Below are 21880 nucleotides of genomic sequence, written 5' to 3'. Positions count from 1 at the left end.
ACAATGCAATATCACTTCTTTCAAATGAGAGACTTATTCAGTTTAAAGAAGCTATTTCAAAAATAAAGTATGATATCATCGTGCTTTCTGAGATTCGATGAATAGGATATAATATATTGGAAGACCAAGAGCATATTTTTTGTCACTACGGCCAAACTAAAGGGTTATATAGCGTCGGTTTTCTAATAAGGAAAAACCTAAAACCATATTTTGATAGTTTTATAGCAAGCAATTTCAGAACGAGTATGTGTCCTAAATTTAGTCTGTAGAGACGCACATATTTCAATTAAAATAGATCAATGGCGCTACAACCTTTTTAGGTCTGGGCCTCAGATTTCTGTATCTGTTTCATGATCATTTGTAAATTGAATAGGCAAGTTGGTGATCAGCCTTTTGTGCCTGACGCACGCCGTCGACTTTTTTCAGTCTAAGGCAAGTCGGTTTCCTCACGTTTTCCTTCACCGTTTGAGCTAATGTTAAATGCGCACATAGAAAGAAAATCCATTGGTGCACAGCCGAGGATGGAACCTACGTCCTCAGGGATGAGAGTCGCACGCTGTAGCCACTAGTCCAACACTGCTCACATATTTCAATTATTCAAGCATATTCTCCTACTAGCGACACCAATGATACAGGGATGTCCTTGTTTTACGACCAACTCCAACACGCTATTGATCAAAGCAACAAAATCGTTATTCTGATGGGAGGCTTCAACGCTTGTATCGGTCAGCAGCAAAGAAATGAAGAACGCATTATAGGTCATTATTGTTATCTCAAAACAGAGAGAGATGGAGCAAATTGGAGGAGGCCTATACTCAATAAGTATAGGCCTTCCTTGAAAAAAAAATGTATATATAGATATATATATTTTATGTGTGTGTATATTATGTAACATTTTAATTTTGGAATAAATGAGGCTTAATTATAATTTATTATATACGAAGGTTTTAAACACATATATTTACCATAACGCAATAAAATAAAATATATTGTTGTAACAATGACGTTTTTAGGTCTGGGCCTCAGACTTTTTTTTTTTAAAAGAACCCTAAACTTAGTTATACATTCCTTAAAAAAATTAATTTATATATAATTAAGTTACATCTTCTATTAACTTTTCTGATTTCTGAATCTGTTTCATGATCATTTGTCAATCTAATAGGCAAGTTGGTTATGAGCTTCCTTTGCCCGACATACACGCAGTTGACTTTGGGTGGGAAGCAAACCGGTTTCCTTGCGATGCTTACCTCAACTACACAATACTGTTCTATAATTATTGACATAATATATTCTGCTTAGAAACAATGATTGGAGAATGTATAAAGTGTAACATTATATCCAATTTTTACATAATCTTCAAATTTTTACAATTAATTAATAAAAAAGAACACCTGTAGCAGCGTAAATCGTCTTCAATCTGGTTTAACAAGCCCTTTTTGAATATTGTACAGCTTGCTTGCTAGTATACTGTGAAATGTGTGTTTAATCTTTATATGTATCGAATGTCAGGAGTATCTGTATAGTATATGTAATGTATGTATGAGCGAGCTGCACTAGATAACTAAATATATGAGATGGTGAGATGTAAGAACCTAACAACCCTACGGATCCCTAAGCCCTACAGATATACCCTAACACATAAATAAGTACGGGATGTCTGCATCAAGAGACCTAAGGTAACAGACGGAGCCCTACGGGTAGGATCAAATTTATCGGGCAGGCTCACCACGTTAATTAAGGGCTTGAAGTAGTCTTCGCCACTTTGAGAGGAAGCGAGAAATGAATACGAATATGAAGCAATATTCAAATCTGATTTATTGTTCAAAGACAATATCTTAAATACTACTTACACCTATTCACACATACATAATATTATTTAAGTGAGCTGTTGGTGTATTGCGCACCTTCAGCTATTAACATTTTGGAACACACGTGAGTCGTGTGAACAGTTGGTCAATGTTCAAATAAAATCTGAACGTACTGGCGCCTCACAAAGCCTGTTAAGGCAGGTACAGCTGCAGCGTCTCGTAGACGCGCGTTGCGGTGCGTTGCGGAAGCAGGTTGTGGCCTTTGATGAAATCTTCACTTTGTTTTCGATGACCGTAGACCCGTCTGTTGTGTTGGTTTCGCGTATTCAACCGTCTTCATGTCGCTGTCTCTTATTCGTTATTATGAAAAAAATTTTTACTGACGTTCGTTAGTGTTGAAAGCATCTTAAAAATAGTAACATTCAAATAAAATCCAAAATGAAAACATTTTGAAATAGTTCGTGTATTTTAGAATGTGCTGAACAATGCTATTATTTATTTATTAACTGCATGTTTTTCCCCCCACGACATAAAACATTTTTCTTTTAGTTTACTTAATGGTTTAATCTTAAATTATTTTTCTATGGTAAATGAAGAAGGCGTTTGTCATAATACCAACAATGTTTATATTCAGGTTCAATGTACTTCGTTGTGCTTTATGTCGAAGAATACATTTTTCTTATTTACTTTAAAAAAAGTTATTACGTGCGAATATCCTGTTCTTCGTAATTTAATGTTTTTAAAGTTAAGTCTTTCTTTAGTTGATGGTATACAAATCCCAATTTTCCGAGACCTTGATCCTTTTATAGATTGTTGAATAGTAATTTAAATTTCAAAGTTTTCACTCTCTTAAAACTTTTAGTATCAGTTACAGTAAACTATCTTACATAAAAAACTTTGTATACGTCTTTTCGAATGATGCCAATATTAGTAAAATGATAGGTATTTATTATATCAAAATAAACAAAAAATGCACAGCTTATAAACGTGTATTTATTTCAAGATTAAAATAAACACTACAAACGATTCTAATAATATACATTTCACTTAAAATACCTTACAACCATCAGCGTGACCTTGGGCAGTTCCGCGCCACGAGTATGCTCACGAAAATGTCATTATGACAGCTGTCATTCGCACGTACACTCGTGACGTGTCCCGCCCGTATCGTGATACACAGAGATACTAAATGATTTAATTATATATTAATTAGTTCACTAATCGAGGACTGTGTTTGCCAAGAATTGCATTTTTTGTTGACAATTCCCTGCTCTAAAGAACATTCATAGCCCAAGAGGGCCGTGTTTTCAAATAATCGCCAAATAAAGAGTCAAGCAAAAATCTTTGAAATATCCTTTTTAAATATATGTATTTGTCTATATTAGACAGTTTAAACGGAGCAAAGATCAGACTGTCTCTAGCAGACTTATAGCAAGTGTAGAAAGTAAAATATAGCGACGAAATAGTTTGAGCATTTAAATCCTAACATGCCTCTAGAGAATGAAACAGATGCATATTTAATAGTTTCATCTTTGCTCCAATTTAAAACGTCACTGTCATATCTTTGAATGTCATATTTTACTTGTCAAAACCGTTAAAGTTTCTATACGAAACCATATTATAACGTCACTAATTACCCATGAACACTAAAAAGATAATTACTTTAATTTCTTGTAAACTACTTAAATAAAAAAAAATCAAAGTAATGCATCTTCCTTTGTTCATGGCAAAAGACTGCACAAGCAGATTGTCTCTTTGTAAGATGTTATCTCTATTTTCCTAGAGAACCATTATCTATATATTTATATCGTCATAGTTATGATATAAAGCCTTTTATATACAACAAAGATGTCTTATTTGTGTTTTAAAATCTGGTATTTATACCAATTTCTCAACTCTATTCACGGCGATACATTTTATACCTCCTTGAGGCGACGACGTAAACAAAAACATCTGTATTTAATGACTGATGTAGTTAAAATATAATGTATCGACAAAAACAAATAATGCCACTCAATGATCGAGCACTTAGGCCCATATTCTTTAACGTCAATCAAACTTAAATCTAGTTAAGAGCTGTCAAACCACAATGTTTTTATGAAGTCTGACATATTTGACAGCGCTCAAGTCGACATTGTGACTTGATACGTTTTAGAATATGCACCTATTTTTATATATCTATCCCAGTTCTTGTTTGTCTATGACTTCAGTAAATCGGTAAATTTCACACTTGTAGACAAAAACGTGAAATTTACAGATTAGTGCACATGATGCCTGGAGTATTATTCCGGTAAATATAATTTTTACCACAGCACCTAGGGTACAATTCAGCGAAACTGAGTGTGAATAAGTACTCCCGTATGTTAAACATATTTTGTGTTTGACATGCGGGAGTCCCGCGCTAAGTCTCGAGTTTGAATTATACCTTAGATAACAATGCTTAATATAAGTACATAAACGTTCTCAGCACATAGATATGTTTACTCCAATTATTTATGATTCTGTCGCAACGCAGCCGCGATATCCCTAACATCCAATTGCACTTTCGGCTTGTGTTGCGGCGGCTCGAAAAAATAATCGAATCGTTTGAACGACTCGATCTCTCGATCTGTGACTTCGAGCGACGATAAATTCGTATTCGACGGCAGGAATACACTCGTTTCTAGAAAAGAATAACTAATGAGTATTTGGCGACTTTTAAAGCGTGGATAAAACTGAGAAATAGATAAATATGGATGGAAGTGTGATAATGCATTATGGAAGTATTTAATATACTTCAAAAATTACAAAACTTCGGAAAACAAAGAACAGGATTTTGTAAAAGGATAATTTTTAGTAAACACACGGCAATGATTAATTTTCTGTAACTGTTATCAACGCAAATTTATAACATTTATTCAACGTTCCAGTCGCTTTTTAGCTAAGTATTTTCTGAAAACTTAGTTCATGAAAATATTTTTTATTAATAAACAGGAATAGGTACAATTTCGTTAAATTTTTTACCTAAAAATAACTTTTTTACCCCGGCAATTTTCGGGTCTTATATTGAGATTTGAGGGTAAAAAAGGCAACAATAAATAAGGTTGACGTTCTTCATACACAAATGTCAAACTTAACTTTCTGTGTTGTTCTATTAACTTTATTTTTAATCGAACTTGACTTTAATACATTCGCCCTTCCATATTTACCTACTCTGTGGATCAACTAGTTTCAATATATTCCAAACCTTTTTATGATCCATTTTTGAAAGTGCTTTAACGTAGATTGTGTTTGACGTTCCCTAACGGTACTAGAAAAAAATATTTCTATTATCTATTTGTCGATTCCGCTATTGCACCATTCAAAAATGTGTCTGACTTTATTAAGTTCTCGGCACGTAAGTTGGCAAGTCTTAAGCATAGACTGCACTGCTTTTGGAGGCTAAACATTTTTTATTTATTAACAACTATACAACTATCCTGACAGCTAATAGCCACTTAATTAGAAAACATTCAACAGAGTTACTTTATTTTTATTATTATTAACTAATGAATGTGCAGTGTATATGCAGTGGTTTTAAATGTAATTTTAGAAGTAGTTATTTTTTATTTAATTTTAATAGGTCGCTGAATTATTTGATTGTTGTGTTTGCTAACGAAAATTGCCTTTAACATAAAAAATCTTGCCGAGTTACATGTCGATACCAAAATACCATCAAAACTATATTCCATCCTGAGCTACAAAGCAAAAATCAAAGTTACCGGGCGGATGTGTGATGGGCACATGCTGGTCAGGCGGCGACGCCCCACCCGACTCACAGGCAGATTCACACGTCATAGAACTCGTTGAAGATTGCATGCCTGAAATATTATTGTTATTATATATACATTAGATAATATTTACCACCCAAGTGAGCATATACTTTATGTTATATATTATTATGGGATATAATTAAGCAATAGACATATCAATAAATTTATAAGTTTGTAATGAATAAACTCAAAGTCATTAGAACGTTACAATATACCTTATAATAGTGTATATTCTTGAATATTAGTTATAAACTATTTTAATCACATTTCACAGTATATTATACTAAAACTAGGCGTTCAAACAACAATACCAATACGAAATTAAATCTTACTTGTGTGGTATTGTTGCGGATCCGGCCACCCATGGGAGAAGACTGACTGACGCCCGTCTTGTTGACAGGGCATTTCAGGGTAGCGCTCCTGGAATTAACACGGTTCTATTAATATATGTGCAATCCAAATAGTTAATAAAGGAAAAAAATAGTATATAAGGAAGTGCGATTACTGTGTAAACAATACACAAATGTATATTAAATAAATAATAGTATTAAAGTAATTCAATGAAAGCTGGTACAAATTTACACGAATCGAGATAATTTCGAAGTTAAATTATTTTGACAGGTCATAGTTATGACTCTTCATTTATAGATTACCCATACTTAAAATTTATTCAATTAATAATAATAATAATAAATAACTTTATTTATGGCTCAAGGGTTGTGACAAACTATTGCTAGTCTAATATAATATAACACTAGGGAGTCCCAGTTTGTGGGTAACTAGATAACAATTATTCCGTAGTACGTGGGACATGTTTAAAAAAAAGTAATTTTAGGTTTATAACTATATCTACATTAAGTATGAGTGAACGTGTGAGTCTGGTAAATATATTATTGATGCCTTGGTGTGTATGTACTTTCAGCAGTATATTACTAGAAACAGAACTATTTTAAACGTACGACCAACTAGGCTTCAAAGACAAACCACTCCTTATATGGAAACTGTTTTTACAACAAACTTCCGATCGAAAATTATCACTCAAAACTCTCGTTAAACGTAAATTAATCAATAAACTTTTTTTATAAATTTAACAAATATTTAAATCCTAATCTTTGGAATTGATTTGCTCCAGTTCAAATAATTTGTATGATTCAATACTTGGCGATTAAAGAGTGGCGGAAAGTTTCTTGCCAGTTCTTCTTACCCGCTCTACGCCCTTGACTTGAGAACTGGTAGTAAATGTAAATTTTCAATTAATTTAGCTTCTTTTCTGACATTCACAAGTGTACTTGTTTACCTATATGAATAAAGTTAGTTTGAGTTTGGAGTGTGTGAATAGGTGTGTATGCGCATGTATTTGAGAGTGTAGCTAAGAGTTGTTATGATCATGTGCTGCCTGTATTAGTTTTTGGAATTACAAAGTCATGCCAAGATACGTCCTCTGTAGACACGAAATCCAATTTGGCTAACATAATTTCTATGTGATTTGCGAGTTTGTATCTTGGATAGTTTGACTATCTCAGAACCTATAGATTGAAAATTTAATTGCAATAGAAATTTGCATTAAATAGCAACCAAAACGTAATAGTTTGAACAACCTACCTGCCCCTTGTAAAACTTGGAATCCGATACGTAATGTATGCTAACTTCATTGTTCAGCTGCGATCCAGCTCTTAGCCTTTGGAAATATGGCAATTGATCGCCGTTAGACAACTCCTCTTTTTTATCACTGAACAAAGCGTTTCTGAACACATTTCTATCTTCTTGGCCGAATGGAGTGTAAATACTGTATTCTTGCTTTTCCTCTTCTCTGAAAACGTATTTGAAATTATGTAAATTACAAAACACAGTATAGCATTAATTAAATTTATTCAATCATTCCAAAAGTTAAAAATTTGTTTGAAAATTGAATATTTAACGTAAAGACAGATATATATCACTTAATAAATCAGGAGTATGATGTTAAGGATTTGAATTACTATGTAATAATAAGAATACATCACAGACAGATATATATCACAAATAAGGTGAAAGTGTACTACGATAGGCAAACTTGTAAACCCAACAAACCATTAAAAATATTTTAGAAATAGAAACCAAAGAAGTAACAAGTACAGACAACGTAAAGGTAAACAGTCAATAATATTCAATATATCCAATGTTAGTTTAGTTAGTTTTATATCCATTATTACAGAGGCTTCAAAAATTTCAAGAAAAAACGTGTGTACTTATGTCCACGCGTTAGAAGTTATACTTCGTTGGCGTAACAAGATAAAAATATTTTTATTCTACGTTTATAGAAAAAATCACACTTACAATAGAAAAAAGCTAATTAATATATTGAAAGTTTTATTATAACGCATTATCTAGTAAGTAGTCTTAAGTAGTAAATAAAGTTAATTTAATAAAGACGACAGAGCAAAATATTGACTTTAGCTAAATTCAGGGTGTTGGTTTTTTGTGACGGTGTGCGCTCGCATCGTAAAAATTTACTCTCATGATTTTTCCTAAAGCTCCAAAAGAATAAGAGAAGAGAAGAGAAGAGAAAATATAACTTCTAAAAAACTAAAATGTTGACTGTAGCTATTTTTAGGGTGTCGGTATTTGTGACGGCGTGCGCGTGCATCGTAAAAATTAAGTCTCATTTTTAATTTTTCCCTAAAGCGCCAAAAGAAGTATAACTTCAAATATTTTAACGGAAGTTCTATAGAAATATGTATTCCGTTTATTTAACTTACCGCTTCAAAGGCGTCCCAATGGGTTCCGGTATCGGATTAGCAAATAACGAGTCGTTAGGTCTGGTACCAATCGGATTCGGAGATACTTTCGGCTCATAAAAATCGGGAGCTAAAAAACTTTTCTGTTGCGTATCGTCGTTCGTTTGAAACAGGGAATATCTGAAATAACAATATTTTTATTTAAATATAAGATTTGTATGTATAGTGTATTTAGGGTATAATGTAGGGACCACTCTAATTTCATCGTTTCAGGCAAAGAGTGAACAAATACAGAGACAACTTCGAAACGTACAACGCTTACACGTTGTACCTAGCCTACCTACTTAGCCAATGTCTGTAAATAAAAGGTACAGGACCAGACATTTGCTGACTGTGTGATTGGATACAAAAGATACACTGCAATGTCTGCTTGGGGTTTCTAGAAATTTGTTACAAATGATTCGAATGCGGCGTTATATCCAAAATAGCCACAGCTACTTGAATATTGTACTGAAGTATGGTTTAAATTCAAGGGATTTCGATTTCACGTCGGTATTACTGGTCGCTACAACCAATGTCGTAATAAATGAAACTGTACTTTTGTATAGGGAATAATATTAAAAATTTATTTCAATCTGAGAATGTTCTAGTTAATTTATTATAAAAAAATCTTTCTTTAAAAAATTGTGAGCGGTTATCGTGTACATCTTCGTTGAAGCTTAGATGTTTCCGAATCAACAATAAAAGTTAAATAAATTACACATTGCAGGTGAGTCAGAACATTTATCACAATTGATAATTTTGAAGGCGAAGCCCACCAAAGCGGTTTTATCCAAAACCTTTATTTATTTATTTACATGCATGGCCAAATCTAACTAAAAATAACATAAAACTAAAATAAAGCACAATTAAGACATTAACAAAATTGACAGTAATTTTCCAAGTATATTTTTAAATCACAGTATATTACGCTTCACAAATACGTAGCTGGTGTCAAGTCGAGAAAACTATTAAGCAGCGAGAGGAACCGAGAAATGGGAGCTTGTTGACCTTAGGCTTAGGATTGTCTTTGGTTTACATAGCTTTTACACATTGATTTGTGATCTTTTAGTCGATACCAACTTTGGGGAAATAAATACAGTTAATACAACTCTCTCTACAGCTGTGATACTTTTGACATTCAACACCTTTTCGATTCAGTCACCGTGAGCACGCTGTAAGGCACGCGAAACGTCGGAAATTTTTAATTTAAAATTATGTAAATAATTATAAGTTTATAATAATACAAATAGCTTTAATCCAGTTAAAAAATTGTATTCTTTCGACCTTAGACGCCGCAAACAAATAGCAATGGGCAAACCCAGTCAAACACATACCCGTCATCATTCTTCTGCGTGAAAGAGGCCAAATTGATCAGCCGGTTGGGGAATTCCTCTTTCTGATTGTCCACCACGTACGTCGGGTACGGCGTATAATTTTGGTTGGCGGGTGGCGTCATCAGGCTCTGCTGGTGCATCATGGACATTAACGGGTTCCGAATGGTATACATTCCGTTAGACGTTGGGGTGATTGTCGCTTGGCACGGAGTGGGGGGCATCGGGATGGGGTCCGGAATGCGAATGTCATTCTTTGGTGGGGCAGTTATTTGGACAGGGGGCAGGTTCGGATGGAACATTGGGTTGCGGAGCGTAACCATTTTGGGCTCTTTGGTCTCCTCTGCGGCTTTCTTAGCTTTTTTCTTTGCCTTTTTGGATTTCGGCTGCTCTGGTATTATAATTGTTTTTGGCGGTTCTGGAATTAAATGTAATCGTGAAATAAAATGCATAAAATGTTACTATATTTTAATTGATTACAACAATAACAATTGTTGTAAAGGCCTATAAACTATTTATATAGTGTATTTCTTAAAAAAGTTAAAAATTAATTAGATGTAAAATGTGCTTTTTTATGTAATAGGAGGCAAACGGGCAGGAGGCGGATGTTAAGTGATGGCGCCGCCCATGGACACTCACATTGCCAGAAAGCTCGCAATTGCGTTGCCGGCCTTTAAATCCATAAACAAGCACTGCAGAAAAACAATGTACCAATTATTCAAGTTATACACAATTCCTACCTGGCTGTGCTGTAGAGAACATCATTAAAGATGGTTCGGCATTAATAACAGGCGGTGGTCGCGCGACAGGGGTGGGTGTGGCCGGTAGCTGGTTACATTTCCATAGAGGCTGAAGAATATATATAATAATTAACGTAATTAATAAACGTTTATTATCTGGTAAAACTGCAGACCACGTAGACAAAATTCACCGTCAGATAAATGAAAGGGGAGAATTTTAACCGTCCGAGATAATGTAATAAGGGAACAAAATGTCTTCTATTTTTTAGAATGGTAACACCAATCTATATCATAGACATCTCACACGTTTTAAATTATCAAACTGTCGGTTGCATTTGTTGAGTTTCAATTGTTGTCTGATAGGAGCCTGCGCCGTGCACTAACGTGCTTTAAAATCAACGTGATGCAGAGTGATAACAACATGATTAATAAAAAAGTGCGCGCGTACAAAGTGCACGTGAGAAGTGAAACTTTTTGTAAATTATTTATTACTAAGGTAAAAGACCCAATAGATGAAAATGTACTGGTATATGACCACTCCATGTATTTGTATATCTATATTCACACTGTATACGTGCTAATGATAATGTAAATAAATATAAAATCTGCCTTTACTGCACAAGACGTTATGCGACAGAATTGCCATTTATAGTTCTAATATGTAACTACTAAACGAATATATCAACCAATAGCGTGTACTCTTTCTCAATCTCTCAATCAGTCTCAATCGCTCTCTCCCTTTTCTTCGATAATAACGCTGCACATCTTCTTGACGCTAATATTATTATTATTGCGTCCGACAAAATTTTACCCTCTTGCGCCAAAAGAAGTTTCACTTCAACAATCTCTTCGATTCTGCGACATATATATCTTTATATTTTGTAATAAATTGGTCAAACAATCACTTCAAAGTATATATGTTAAACATTTATAAACTCCAAGCTTGCCTCTGAATAACATATAGAAAAAAGGCAAAGTGTACAAAAGTTTCCAAACATCTCTTTAATAGGATACAACAGATGTGTTTATAATATACTTACGACAGACTTAATAGGGGGAGTTTCTCTCTTCTCATTTGGGTGTACTCTAGTCAAGGTTATTCCGGGAGGGAGACGTAGATCGGCTACCTGTAATCAAAAAAAATTTAACGGTTTGCCTGCCTTTTTCTTTACTAGTTTGTGATTTATGTTTTAAATTATGTGTAAGTGTGTAAAATTTATTATTATTAATAAAACAATATGTATTTAATGTAACTGTTAGTATGTTATTATTATTTACACCGAGGTAACTAAATTATTCATCTGTCTCTTTTCATCATTGCGTCTATACAATTTATCAGAAAGAGACAAAACAGTACTTTAGTCAAAACAATCAAATTCTCTTTACTTTTATGAAAAATAATGAATTTTATATTATTACAAAATCCTCGACTCCTTATGACTTAGTAATTAAAAAGAGTGGCGGAAATTTTCTTGCCAGTTCTTCTTGCCCGCTCTACGCCCTTGACTTGCGACGTTCTGACGTTCATAGGTGTACTTGTTTACCTATATGAATAAAGTTAGTTTGAGTTGGAGTGTGTGAATAGGTGTGTATGCGCATGTATTTGAGAGTGTAGCTGAGAGTTGTTATGAACGTGTGCTGTGTCTTTATTAGTTTTTGTAACTTCAAAGTCATGCCAAGTTACGTAGTAAGACCTCTGTAGACTCGAAATCCAATTTGGCTAACATAATGTGATTTGCGAGTTTGTTGTATCTCTTAAGATCAAGTACCATTTAACCATAAAACCAGTTGAATTACACCATTTTAACGTCTAAATGTCACATAATAATGGTGTCGATAATTTGAGGGAAGGAGATAAAAAGAGTGCTTTAACTAAAACTTAAGGAAACGTTTTTTTTAAATATAGGATTCTAAGTTTAAATGTGAAACACAGGATATTTGGATTAACGCGAGTTATATAACCTAATTTTAGTTAAGTTATTCCACATCACATGACATAATTATTCTATCTTAATAATTTTTAATTCTTTTATTGTCCTACATAAAAAAAAAACATTCAGAAAATATATTTATATGCCTAAATCTTATAACTAACAATATAGCAAGCAACTCTTGTGAAGTCAGCCAGTGTACAAACCTCAATTAGTTAATTAATAAAGCCCGTTAATTTTTGCCACACTTATAAATCGTACTACATTCTTGTGTCCCATAATGTCTAAAGTCAAAGTCAAAAATCATTTATTTATATAGGTAACACAATGTACACTACACTTATGAACGTCAAAAACAGAAATGCATCTGTTTTTACATTTACTGCCAGTTCTCAAATCAAGAGCGTAGAACGAAAGAGAAGGACTGGCAATGAACACTCCGCCACTCTTTTTAATCCCCAAGTTTTTTTGTATAATACGTTTGTAAGGAGCTGCAACCATCACACCATGTTCCACATGACATCAGCAGGAGATGGTGAAATAAGAGCACGCACTTACATTCTAGTGGGAACAACACGCAAATACATAATAAAAAATAACTTAATAACTTAAGTGTCATTTAGATTTATATTAGATAAGATCATGTTTTTGTTAGCGTCCCAATCACTCAACCTCTAATTTTGTGTTAGTTATTATCTCATATTTTAACCCATAAAGTCAGCTGTTACCGCTTCAAAGAGTTTTATTCTAACATCTCCATATAAAACCGCCACTGAACGTAATTCGCGTATTGTATGTTTCTGATTGCTGAATACGAACCTGTACACCGCTGCTGAGCTGCTCCATGATGCTACAAGACGATGGCTTTTCACTTTCATTTGTACTTGCAGGCTGAAAATAAACAATTATAGATTATACACTGGAATTATTGAAATTAAACCAAATATATATTCTATGTTTATATATCTAAATTTTTGTATATTGTTTGTTTTACTTGTGAAATATTATCTCTAAAACTTCTAAGTACTAAATATATATATAATCCTTTTTTATAAATAACAATACTCTCGTATTCTGGCTTTTAAGTATTTATGTAATGCTAATTACTTTTTAAACAGCAATTTCGAAGCATTTTATATATTATAAAACAGATTTTTTTCTCCGTCAAAATCTTTAGTCTGGATATGTTGACTTAAATCAAATCTCCTTTGATAAGGTTGAGGATATAATACTTATATATACAAAGTGCCAACCTTTTTATTATTAACGACTTCTATAGTAGTATCAGGAGTTATGTTGATGACTTTCTGGATCTGTTCCTTCTTCTTCTCTTTCTTAGTGTTCTGGGGTGTTTGTTGTTGCTGTTGTTGGGGCTTTGTCTTTATTGTTGGTGCTGAAAACCATGATTACTATTAAGAATATTAAACATTAAATAAATTAATAATTACTAACTTTAAATTTGAACCATTTATTTTATTACGTCAATCAAATTTACCAAATAATACTATATCTACGGTATATGTTACAAGCTCGTACACGTTACAAAAACTTTAAAAAGCTATACTTAAAAAAACATCCCAACCTATTTTTTCCTGTTTAGTTTCCTTTTTCTCCTTTTCCAATTTCTTTACTTCCTTCTTCTCTTCCTTTTTCTTTTTCTCTTCTTTCTTCTCGGTTTTCTTATCCTTTTTGTCTTTCGTTTCTTGTTTCTGCTGCTCCTTTTTCTCTGCCTTCTTCTTTGCCTCCTGCTGTTGAAGAAGTTCCTGCTGTCTCTTTCTTTCTTCTTCTTCTGCCTGTTATGAATTAATACACTGAATTAGTAAAAAATCATTAAAGCAACATTCTGATATTAATCCTGTTACATACTCATAAGGGAAATATAAAAAAGTATTAACTATTTATTTCTAGTATTTAAAGTAAAATATTTTGTACATTTTTTTTAATAAATAATAACAAGTTGTCAGTTAAAGATCTCACATACTTAAGGAGGCAAAAGTTTGTAAACAGCTGAAATATATTGACATTTTGAAGTTAAAATGCAAAGTACTAAATTTAGTTTATTCGGAGTCATCCCAAAGAATCCATGAATGTGTCCGACCAAACAAGTAAATGTCAAATAATACAAATAATAAAGAAAAAATACGAACTTGTTGTTTTGCTAACACTTTCCGCTGCTTTTTGGATAGGGGTGGAGTTTCTTCTCTGATCTCTTCCTTTTGTTGCTTTTTTTGTTTTTTTTCCTCGGCTTTCTTTGCCTGAGCCTGAGCTTCTTTCTGTTTTTTCTGTGACAAATTACATAAAGTTATTTGAAAAAAATAAAAAAATTACGATCTTTTGTTTGTGTCCACATAGAAGTCTCATTTATGCATTCATTTCGCTATTTTTTTTCTGTATATAGCCAAGTAGCTCAATCTACTATGCAATTATTCTTTAAAATGTTGACTGGCCATTAACAATAATAATCAAAGCTATGTCTCAGTGAAACACAATGGGTAAAGCTTTTAAGTCGTATAAAGTGCAGTAAAATCCCCGAATTTCTCATGACAAAACAACGCCATGGGTTATCATTGATAATGTTATATTATATATATATATTAGCTGACCCGGCAAACGTCATTTTGCCGTGTATATTATTTCCAGGAAACATTTTTTTAATTCAATAAAAATAACCTATCTTCTATAATAGAAATAGGGGTTGATCGTTGTAAGTATTTTTGTATGCTGTATCATAAAAAACAAAATTTTTTTGGAGTGGACACCCCTTATCACTTAGGGGTTTGAAAGATAGTAGCCTATTCTCAGACTTACTGAATATGCATTAAAAATTCATAAGCAGCTGCAAAGGGGGAGCCTTTTAAGAGGAGTATCGGAACGAACTATTGTGACACGAGAATTTTATATATATAGAGAAATTTTTTTTTCCGCATGTAGAAGATCCATTACCTTTCCCTTAGCTAATTGATTGATATGCGCAATAGCTTGCTCCCAACTTTGCTTCTTATCCGCTTGTTTCTTTGCTTGCTGCGCTTCTTCTAGTAATTCCATGACTGAAACATCAAATGCAATTATTAATTACATTTATACAAATTGACGTTTTTTTTTTTACTTTTAAAAACGTTCCAAAACTTATATAACAGTTAAAACGAAGTATATTTCATGATGCTAAGTTATGCAGATGTTTACTAAATATGTTTTTCGAAACATATACTCATTGTACAACTTTCTGGAAATAAGTATTCGAAATATGATTAAACCTCTCCTCGATTAGGAGGAATAAAAATTACTGTATGGTAATAAAGGAGTACCTTTAGCCTGGTGATCATCCATGATGTCTTGTTGTATGTTCGCCCCATTCTCTACTCTTATGACTTGCGCCATATTCTGTGTTGGTTCCTGTGATTTTGGGACAAGACCTATACCTGGAAACAAATAACTTGCTAAAATAACATTTCCCGCGACGCAACCGGTACGGTTGTGTATCTTACTAATAAAGTTTTTTTACCTTTAACTAATATATTTGCCAACTAAACATGGAAAGAAGTATCCTAAACATAAAAATATCTGGACAGGTAGGACGACTACAAAAATACGGAAAAAGACAAAAGTAAATGACATTCTAAAGCAAATCAAAAAAATAAAATGGAACTGAAAACATATAAAAAGCAAAAATGAGAAATTGACAAAAGATGCATTAGAATACCGTCTAATAGAAGTTTGAATTAAGAGGGGACATCAAGTGAAAAGGTGGGCAGGTCTGCGGAAGACATGGAGCAGAATGCTACGACATTTAGCATTCTACAAACTAACTATAAACTGGTTGCAAAAAAAAAAATTTCGAATTTAGAAAATAAAAGCTCCAGAGAATGGAAATGTATTTCACAACTCAAACTTTAAAAAAAATTAAGTATTTAGGAAAACATTGTAACTAAGAAAATGGAGCTTCTCTAGTTAAATAAATAAATAATTATTTATATTATGACGATTACAAAGCGTAGATATTTTTAACATTTAATAATTAAATAGAAGCCAGTGGCGCTTTAATGATCTCACATTTCTGTATATTTCATAATGTATTAAGTGATTGTTCGGGCTCTGGAACGCGATCAAAAATAGTTTTCTCACTGTTTTTCTTCACCGTACGAACGAGTGTTAAATGCACAAAGAAAGAAAACTCCATTGGTTCACAGCCGGAGATTGATTCTACGACCTCAGGGATGAGAATCGCGCGCCTAAGTCGCTTAACCGACACTGCTCTTTTATTTATGTATAATACAGCAAAAATTCCACTCACTTATAAGTTGCTTATCCATAAATTCCTTAAGAAACTTCCGAACTTCCTCCATCTTCATTTTCACTATCAAATGGTTTTGCTGAAAACAATATATTTGGATTAATATGGAAGCAATTGGGTTTCTGTGTATTTCTCAGCGTTTTGTCTGAGCTTGATTTGCCTTTTAACGCTCAAGTGACCGACAAGACGGTTAAAGATATTTCATTCGATGATGCTTCGATTTTAATAGATTTTTACAAAATTTATGGGTCACCGAGCGATTGTAAATAATAAAACCTCGACCCATAACAAACCATTCGTGAACTAGTTTATTGTAATTAATATATTGTATATTTTTAAGTAAAAATTTGAGACATAGAAAAAGACCCTGGACACAATGGCAGGGGAGTAAATGTTATTGAAAAAATAATAATAATAATAACCTCGACATCTTTGAATCCCTGCAGGGCCCTCGCATCCGAGAGTTGTCTCTCCGCTTGCTCCAGACTCGAGCCGAGATCAAAGTAGTGATTCATTACTGTTTCCAACTCCTGAAATTATAAAACTATTATGAAACCGTCAATCGTTTTAGTGTTAACAATTATTTAATACATTCTTCGAAGAATTACAATTTTTATAATGTATTATATATATATATATATAACAGTAATTATTGAATGCTTGCTTTGAATCTGTACCCTTACTAGAAGAGCTGATATATCCCTTATCTTGTCTGTGATATCAATATAGTTATTATGGTGAATTAGCACGCCATACCAATGTCAGTCAGTTAATACCTGCAGCTGAGTTTCATCATCGGACGTCGAGGCAGAATACAAAATACCATCCGTATCACCTCGACGTCCGACGTTCCACGACTGAGCGCTTTTCAAGGCAATTTTTGCCGCGCACAACCTCTATGTGGAACCAGCTGCCCACTTAAGTATTTCCGAACCAATTCTACTTAGGTCCTTCAAGAAAATAGCGTACAAATTCTTAAAAGGCCGGCGACGCACTCGCGAGCCCTCTGGCATTGAGAGTGTCCATGGGCGGCGGTATCACTTAACATCAGGTGAGCCTCCTGACCGTTTGCCCCCTGTTTTATAAAAAAAAATGATCGATCGATTCTACGGATGTACACGATATCGCTCAATACTAAATGTGTGCCAAACTGCTCTAGTTATATATTTATTTATCTCTAATATGTTCTCCGTTCTACGTTACCTTAGCACTGTTATGGAAGAGACCTGTCATAGTCATCAAGTCTTCATTGGCAACCTTTAGCTTAGCCTGTTGTGCGACGTTCATTTTCACTTTTTTACCTAAAAAATGTATTCAATTTTCATAAGATTTACACTTAGGCAAATGTATTGATTGAATGGAAATTAGGAATAATGTGAAAGATTCGGGAATAAACTGTTCTTAGAGTTCTTATTTAATGTTTTAACTAAAACTCTTATCTCTAAATGCAACATAAAAATCTTAATGATTTCAAGCTTCAAGATTTTTACGGGTTAAGTACCTTCTTAAATTACAAGATAGTATTAATATCAGAAGTCATTATTTAAAAGCTTGCTTCGTCAACGTCAATCCAATTAATCTGTGATATTTGATAAATTAATTACAGATTATTTTATTCCATAACTTTTATTACGGGGACCAGTTTCGAATATGCATCGGATTAAACTTAGTTTTCTAAAACGGGGTTAACGAGGTAAAGGTTCATATATTTCTTAATATTACTCACATTTATTTTTCGCCCGCTGCAACTGATACAACCTATCCCGTGCGTTCCGTACGAACACGGCGTTCATCGCGTGCGCGCCTTGCGCTTCCCAACAGGCTTCTTGCGCGCGACGTACTTCTTCACGTAAACTTAACACTTCGTGCGATACTCGGCTTTCCGTCTAAAACAGAAATAGTTTACACTTAATATAACCCCTAAAATTGCTTTTTAATAAATAACTAAATAAATACTTAATTAAATCCGGAAATCCATCCATTTTCCATTTATAGAGAATTTGCATAATATTTTTTAAAAAATACTTAAGTTTAAAGAATACACTTTTTTACCCGATTGAAGCTATGTATTATATAAACTTATTTTACATATTTTTTTAATTTTTCCGATGTTTCGCGTGATCACGGTGACTGAATACAAAAATGGTTGAATGTCAAAAACTATCACAGCTGTAGAGAAAGTCTATACTTCAAGTTGTTTTGTGTATATAAATTAACGGGATACTCCGTATTTTGACAAATATTCAGATTTAACAACTAAAGCAAAACTTTTTATACTGTATAGATAGATACTAGACTAGATATAGATAGTGTGATGGCAAAAATTATTAGTTAAAGTAAATGTAAGTAAAAAACTAATCCAACGACTAGTTCATAATTTAAACAGCAGTTAAATGAGCAAACGGTTAAAGAAGTTAAAAATACCTTTTTAGCTTTCTGTCGTTGTTTCTTAGCCTTTTTCTTGCCTCTGTCAACGTGTCTCGCCGGTCCTTCAATATACTGGAGCAATGCGTCTAAATCCCGCGGATCCTCAACTCTATTTGAACAGCCACGCCCGCGCCAGCACGATCCACTAAAAAATATTGTCTATTTAGAGAAATCTTTTTTTTAACAACTATTGCCTAACAACTAAAAGCACTCCAAATGTATTGTCTCGCAATCTATGTTCATAAAACAAAATGGCATATTTGAATCATATATAACTTTAGAATGGCTTTTTCGATTTCTATTTTGTTGGATATTACGTCACTTTGTATATCTGAATAGCAAACAACTCAATTTGTGTTAGTTATTGTCGAGACGACGAGAGTTAATGCAGTGTTGTTTTCAGCGTGCGACTCTCTTCTCCAATGGACTTTCATCTATGTGCACAATTAACATTCGCTGTTTTCCTGTTGATTCGAAAACATCGTGAGAAAACCGGCTTGTCTTAGACCCAAAAATTCGACGGCGTGCGTCAGGCACAGAAGGCTGACCATCTACTTATCAATTAGATTAATAAATGATCATGAAACAGATACAAAAATCTGAAGCGCAGACCTAAAAAGGTTGTAGCGCGATTGATTTATTTTTTAACATCGAGAAATGAGATTTTTAAATCACATAATATGATAAGCGAGTGAATGTTACAGAAGATGACGATGTGAGAGAGAGGTCAAAATAGTGTATAGTCCAGCTTTAGAAAATTATAGCCTATAAAAGATTACGCACGAAAAAACTAATGCGAGTGAAACCACAAGTATGGCCGGCCGTTTCTTTACCAAAACCACTCACCTAGAGCATCGCGATGTCGATGAATATACACTTGTTTCCCTACTGTAGATAGACATCCCTTGTTGTTGCGGCCTGCTCTGTCTCTGTTGCATCTGCTGCAAATGTTGTTGCTGCAACAGATGTGCTTGTTGCATTTGCTGTTGCTGCTGTAACTGTTGCTGTTGGATCTGTTGTTGCTGAGCTTGCAGTTGTGCTTGCTGTTGCTGGGTTTGTTGAGTTTGTTGTGCTTGCTGTTGTTGGGTCTGTTGACTTTGTTGTGCTTGCTGTTGGCGGAGCATTTGCTGTTGTTGCTGTAAGTTAAACGTAGAGGAACGTAAGGTCTTGCTTTAATTTTGTAGATTTTTTAAATTTTATATATATATATGTAATTAAAATAGTTAAATGTTTTTTGTTACTATATACTGAATTTCATAAATGCAACTGAAAAATTACTCAATAGGTATAAATAATGACCTAAGTATTTTCAATATTCTATCCTACCATTTCATCTAATATAATATAACACAGACAGTAGCTAAAAACTCTTGATTAAGTATTAACAGCTCTCAAACCTGGTGTAATTGTTGTTGTCGAATTTGTTGTTGTTGTTGTGGCGTCAGTGTTGGTTTGTTGTGTATGGGCAAGTCGTATATCGGTTCAGGTTTCTTTTGCGGTTGCTGTTGCATGCGTAACTGTATCTGTTTCTCCAACTGTTGAAACTGTTGTAGCTGTCGTTGGTGTATTTGTTCCTGTTGTTGAAGAATTGCTTGTCTCTGGTGTAGGGGAGTGCGTTGTTCCTGCAAAAAATTCACTTTCCTTCATCTGTGGAGGGAGGAAGGTGCTGCTCTTCCCCCGACAAAAAGGGAAGACCCTCGACCAGTCTAACCAGTGACTGGCTCCAAGGCCCCAGGTCAAGATTTTATATATCCTTAGCGATCGCAATAGCATTGTTAGCGCGTGTCAACGTATGACGTCATTGTAGCGATTCTTAACTATAGGTGACGCTACACATCTCTATATAAAATATAAGATCTGGATTAGACTAAGGTTCTAATAGGGAAAGTGTCAGGCAACATTTATGCAGTTTCAATAACAATTAATACTAAAATTATTATAAAAGACTATTAAGCCACCCAAGGCTCGATCTTCGATACGTCTGCGATGAGCCACGACAGTTTCTGGCACCAATAGCAATACTCAAAAAGTGTATCCCATTAAAAAAAAAAACTTTCACTTTAAATGCGCTTTGCGAATCATTCATTAATCACGGTCTAACTAGCTATGGTAGAACTTATCCAACATATCTCAACCTAACCTAACTAAATAAAACCTCCAAATGCGAATCCTCAAAGACGTTGTCTCGAGAAATGTGCTCGACTCATATAAAAATGAAGAAAGAGGTATAAAACACTGCAAAATACTGCCCATAACAGAAAGAGTTAATGTCTTCTAGTCAAGCACTTTTTTTTGAGACGACATAAAAGAACGAGTGGAGCATGATGTACAGACGTAACGCGACTTCGGCTCTGCACATCGAGAGCAAACAACGTATATGACGAGAGAACGTTAACCAACTTAAAGAGTAAGATGAAACTTACTCTTTATTATTACTTCTTATATGCAACTAGCGGACCCGACAGACTTCATTCTGTCAAAAAGATTTAAAATGTGGCAGTTTTTTGTTCCTCCCAATTTTATAGCTGACGCAAAAATTTCTCCTGAACAGAACCTGATGATAAGGTGATGTGTGAGGTTCAGCTCGGGTGACCAAAGTATCTTCGCTTCCACGAACTTTGGCCACTCTTCTGTGACCCACTAAATAATCCCGACTGGGATATTTTCCTATTAGTAGGTATGTATTTAAATAATTTTGCACAGATAGGGATATTAAATTAATAATCAAAAAATTAAACCCTTTTTTAACGCGATTTGTTTGACAGATGTAATGACGTGAATACGTCGCATGCCGAAACTAAA

The 21880-nt window shown here is 33.8% G+C and overlaps 1 protein-coding gene across 3 annotated transcripts in view; it reads right to left on the bottom strand.

The window, feature by feature from the left end:
- Positions 1–2781: 2781 nt before the first annotated feature.
- The window catches only part of LOC123715778, a 44421-nt gene continuing 25322 nt past the window's right edge, over positions 2782–21880 (bottom strand). For 2 of the 3 annotated variants that reach the window (XM_045671070.1, XM_045671069.1), the window contains exons 28-48: positions 20476–20700; positions 19925–20214; positions 19076–19223; positions 18378–18537; positions 17855–17952; positions 17074–17181; positions 16652–16730; positions 15666–15779; positions 15304–15407; positions 14508–14642; positions 13943–14153; positions 13614–13753; positions 13180–13251; positions 11470–11556; positions 10430–10538; positions 9693–10107; positions 8338–8496; positions 7202–7409; positions 5932–6019; positions 5549–5647; positions 2782–4470 (exon numbers count right to left, since the gene is read on the bottom strand). In XM_045671070.1, coding sequence (XP_045527026.1) covers positions 4298–4470; positions 5549–5647; positions 5932–6019; positions 7202–7409; positions 8338–8496; positions 9693–10107; positions 10430–10538; positions 11470–11556; positions 13180–13251; positions 13614–13753; positions 13943–14153; positions 14508–14642; positions 15304–15407; positions 15666–15779; positions 16652–16730; positions 17074–17181; positions 17855–17952; positions 18378–18537; positions 19076–19223; positions 19925–20214; positions 20476–20700 — 3222 coding nt within the window. In that variant the 3' untranslated portion in view covers positions 2782–4297. Of the gene's footprint in view, positions 4471–5034; positions 5098–5548; positions 5648–5931; positions 6020–7201; positions 7410–8337; positions 8497–9692; positions 10108–10429; positions 10539–11469; positions 11557–13179; positions 13252–13613; positions 13754–13942; positions 14154–14507; positions 14643–15303; positions 15408–15665; positions 15780–16651; positions 16731–17073; positions 17182–17854; positions 17953–18377; positions 18538–19075; positions 19224–19924; positions 20215–20475; positions 20701–21880 lie in introns of all 3 variants that reach the window. The other variant, XM_045671071.1, reaches the window with a different exon arrangement.

Source organism: Pieris brassicae, chromosome 10 (genome assembly GCF_905147105.1).
Source record: "Pieris brassicae chromosome 10, ilPieBrab1.1, whole genome shotgun sequence".
NCBI lineage: Eukaryota > Metazoa > Arthropoda > Insecta > Lepidoptera > Pieridae > Pieris > Pieris brassicae.
The sequence above is the reverse complement of the archived record's forward strand: the minus strand, read 5'-3'. Positions and strand labels throughout refer to the sequence as shown.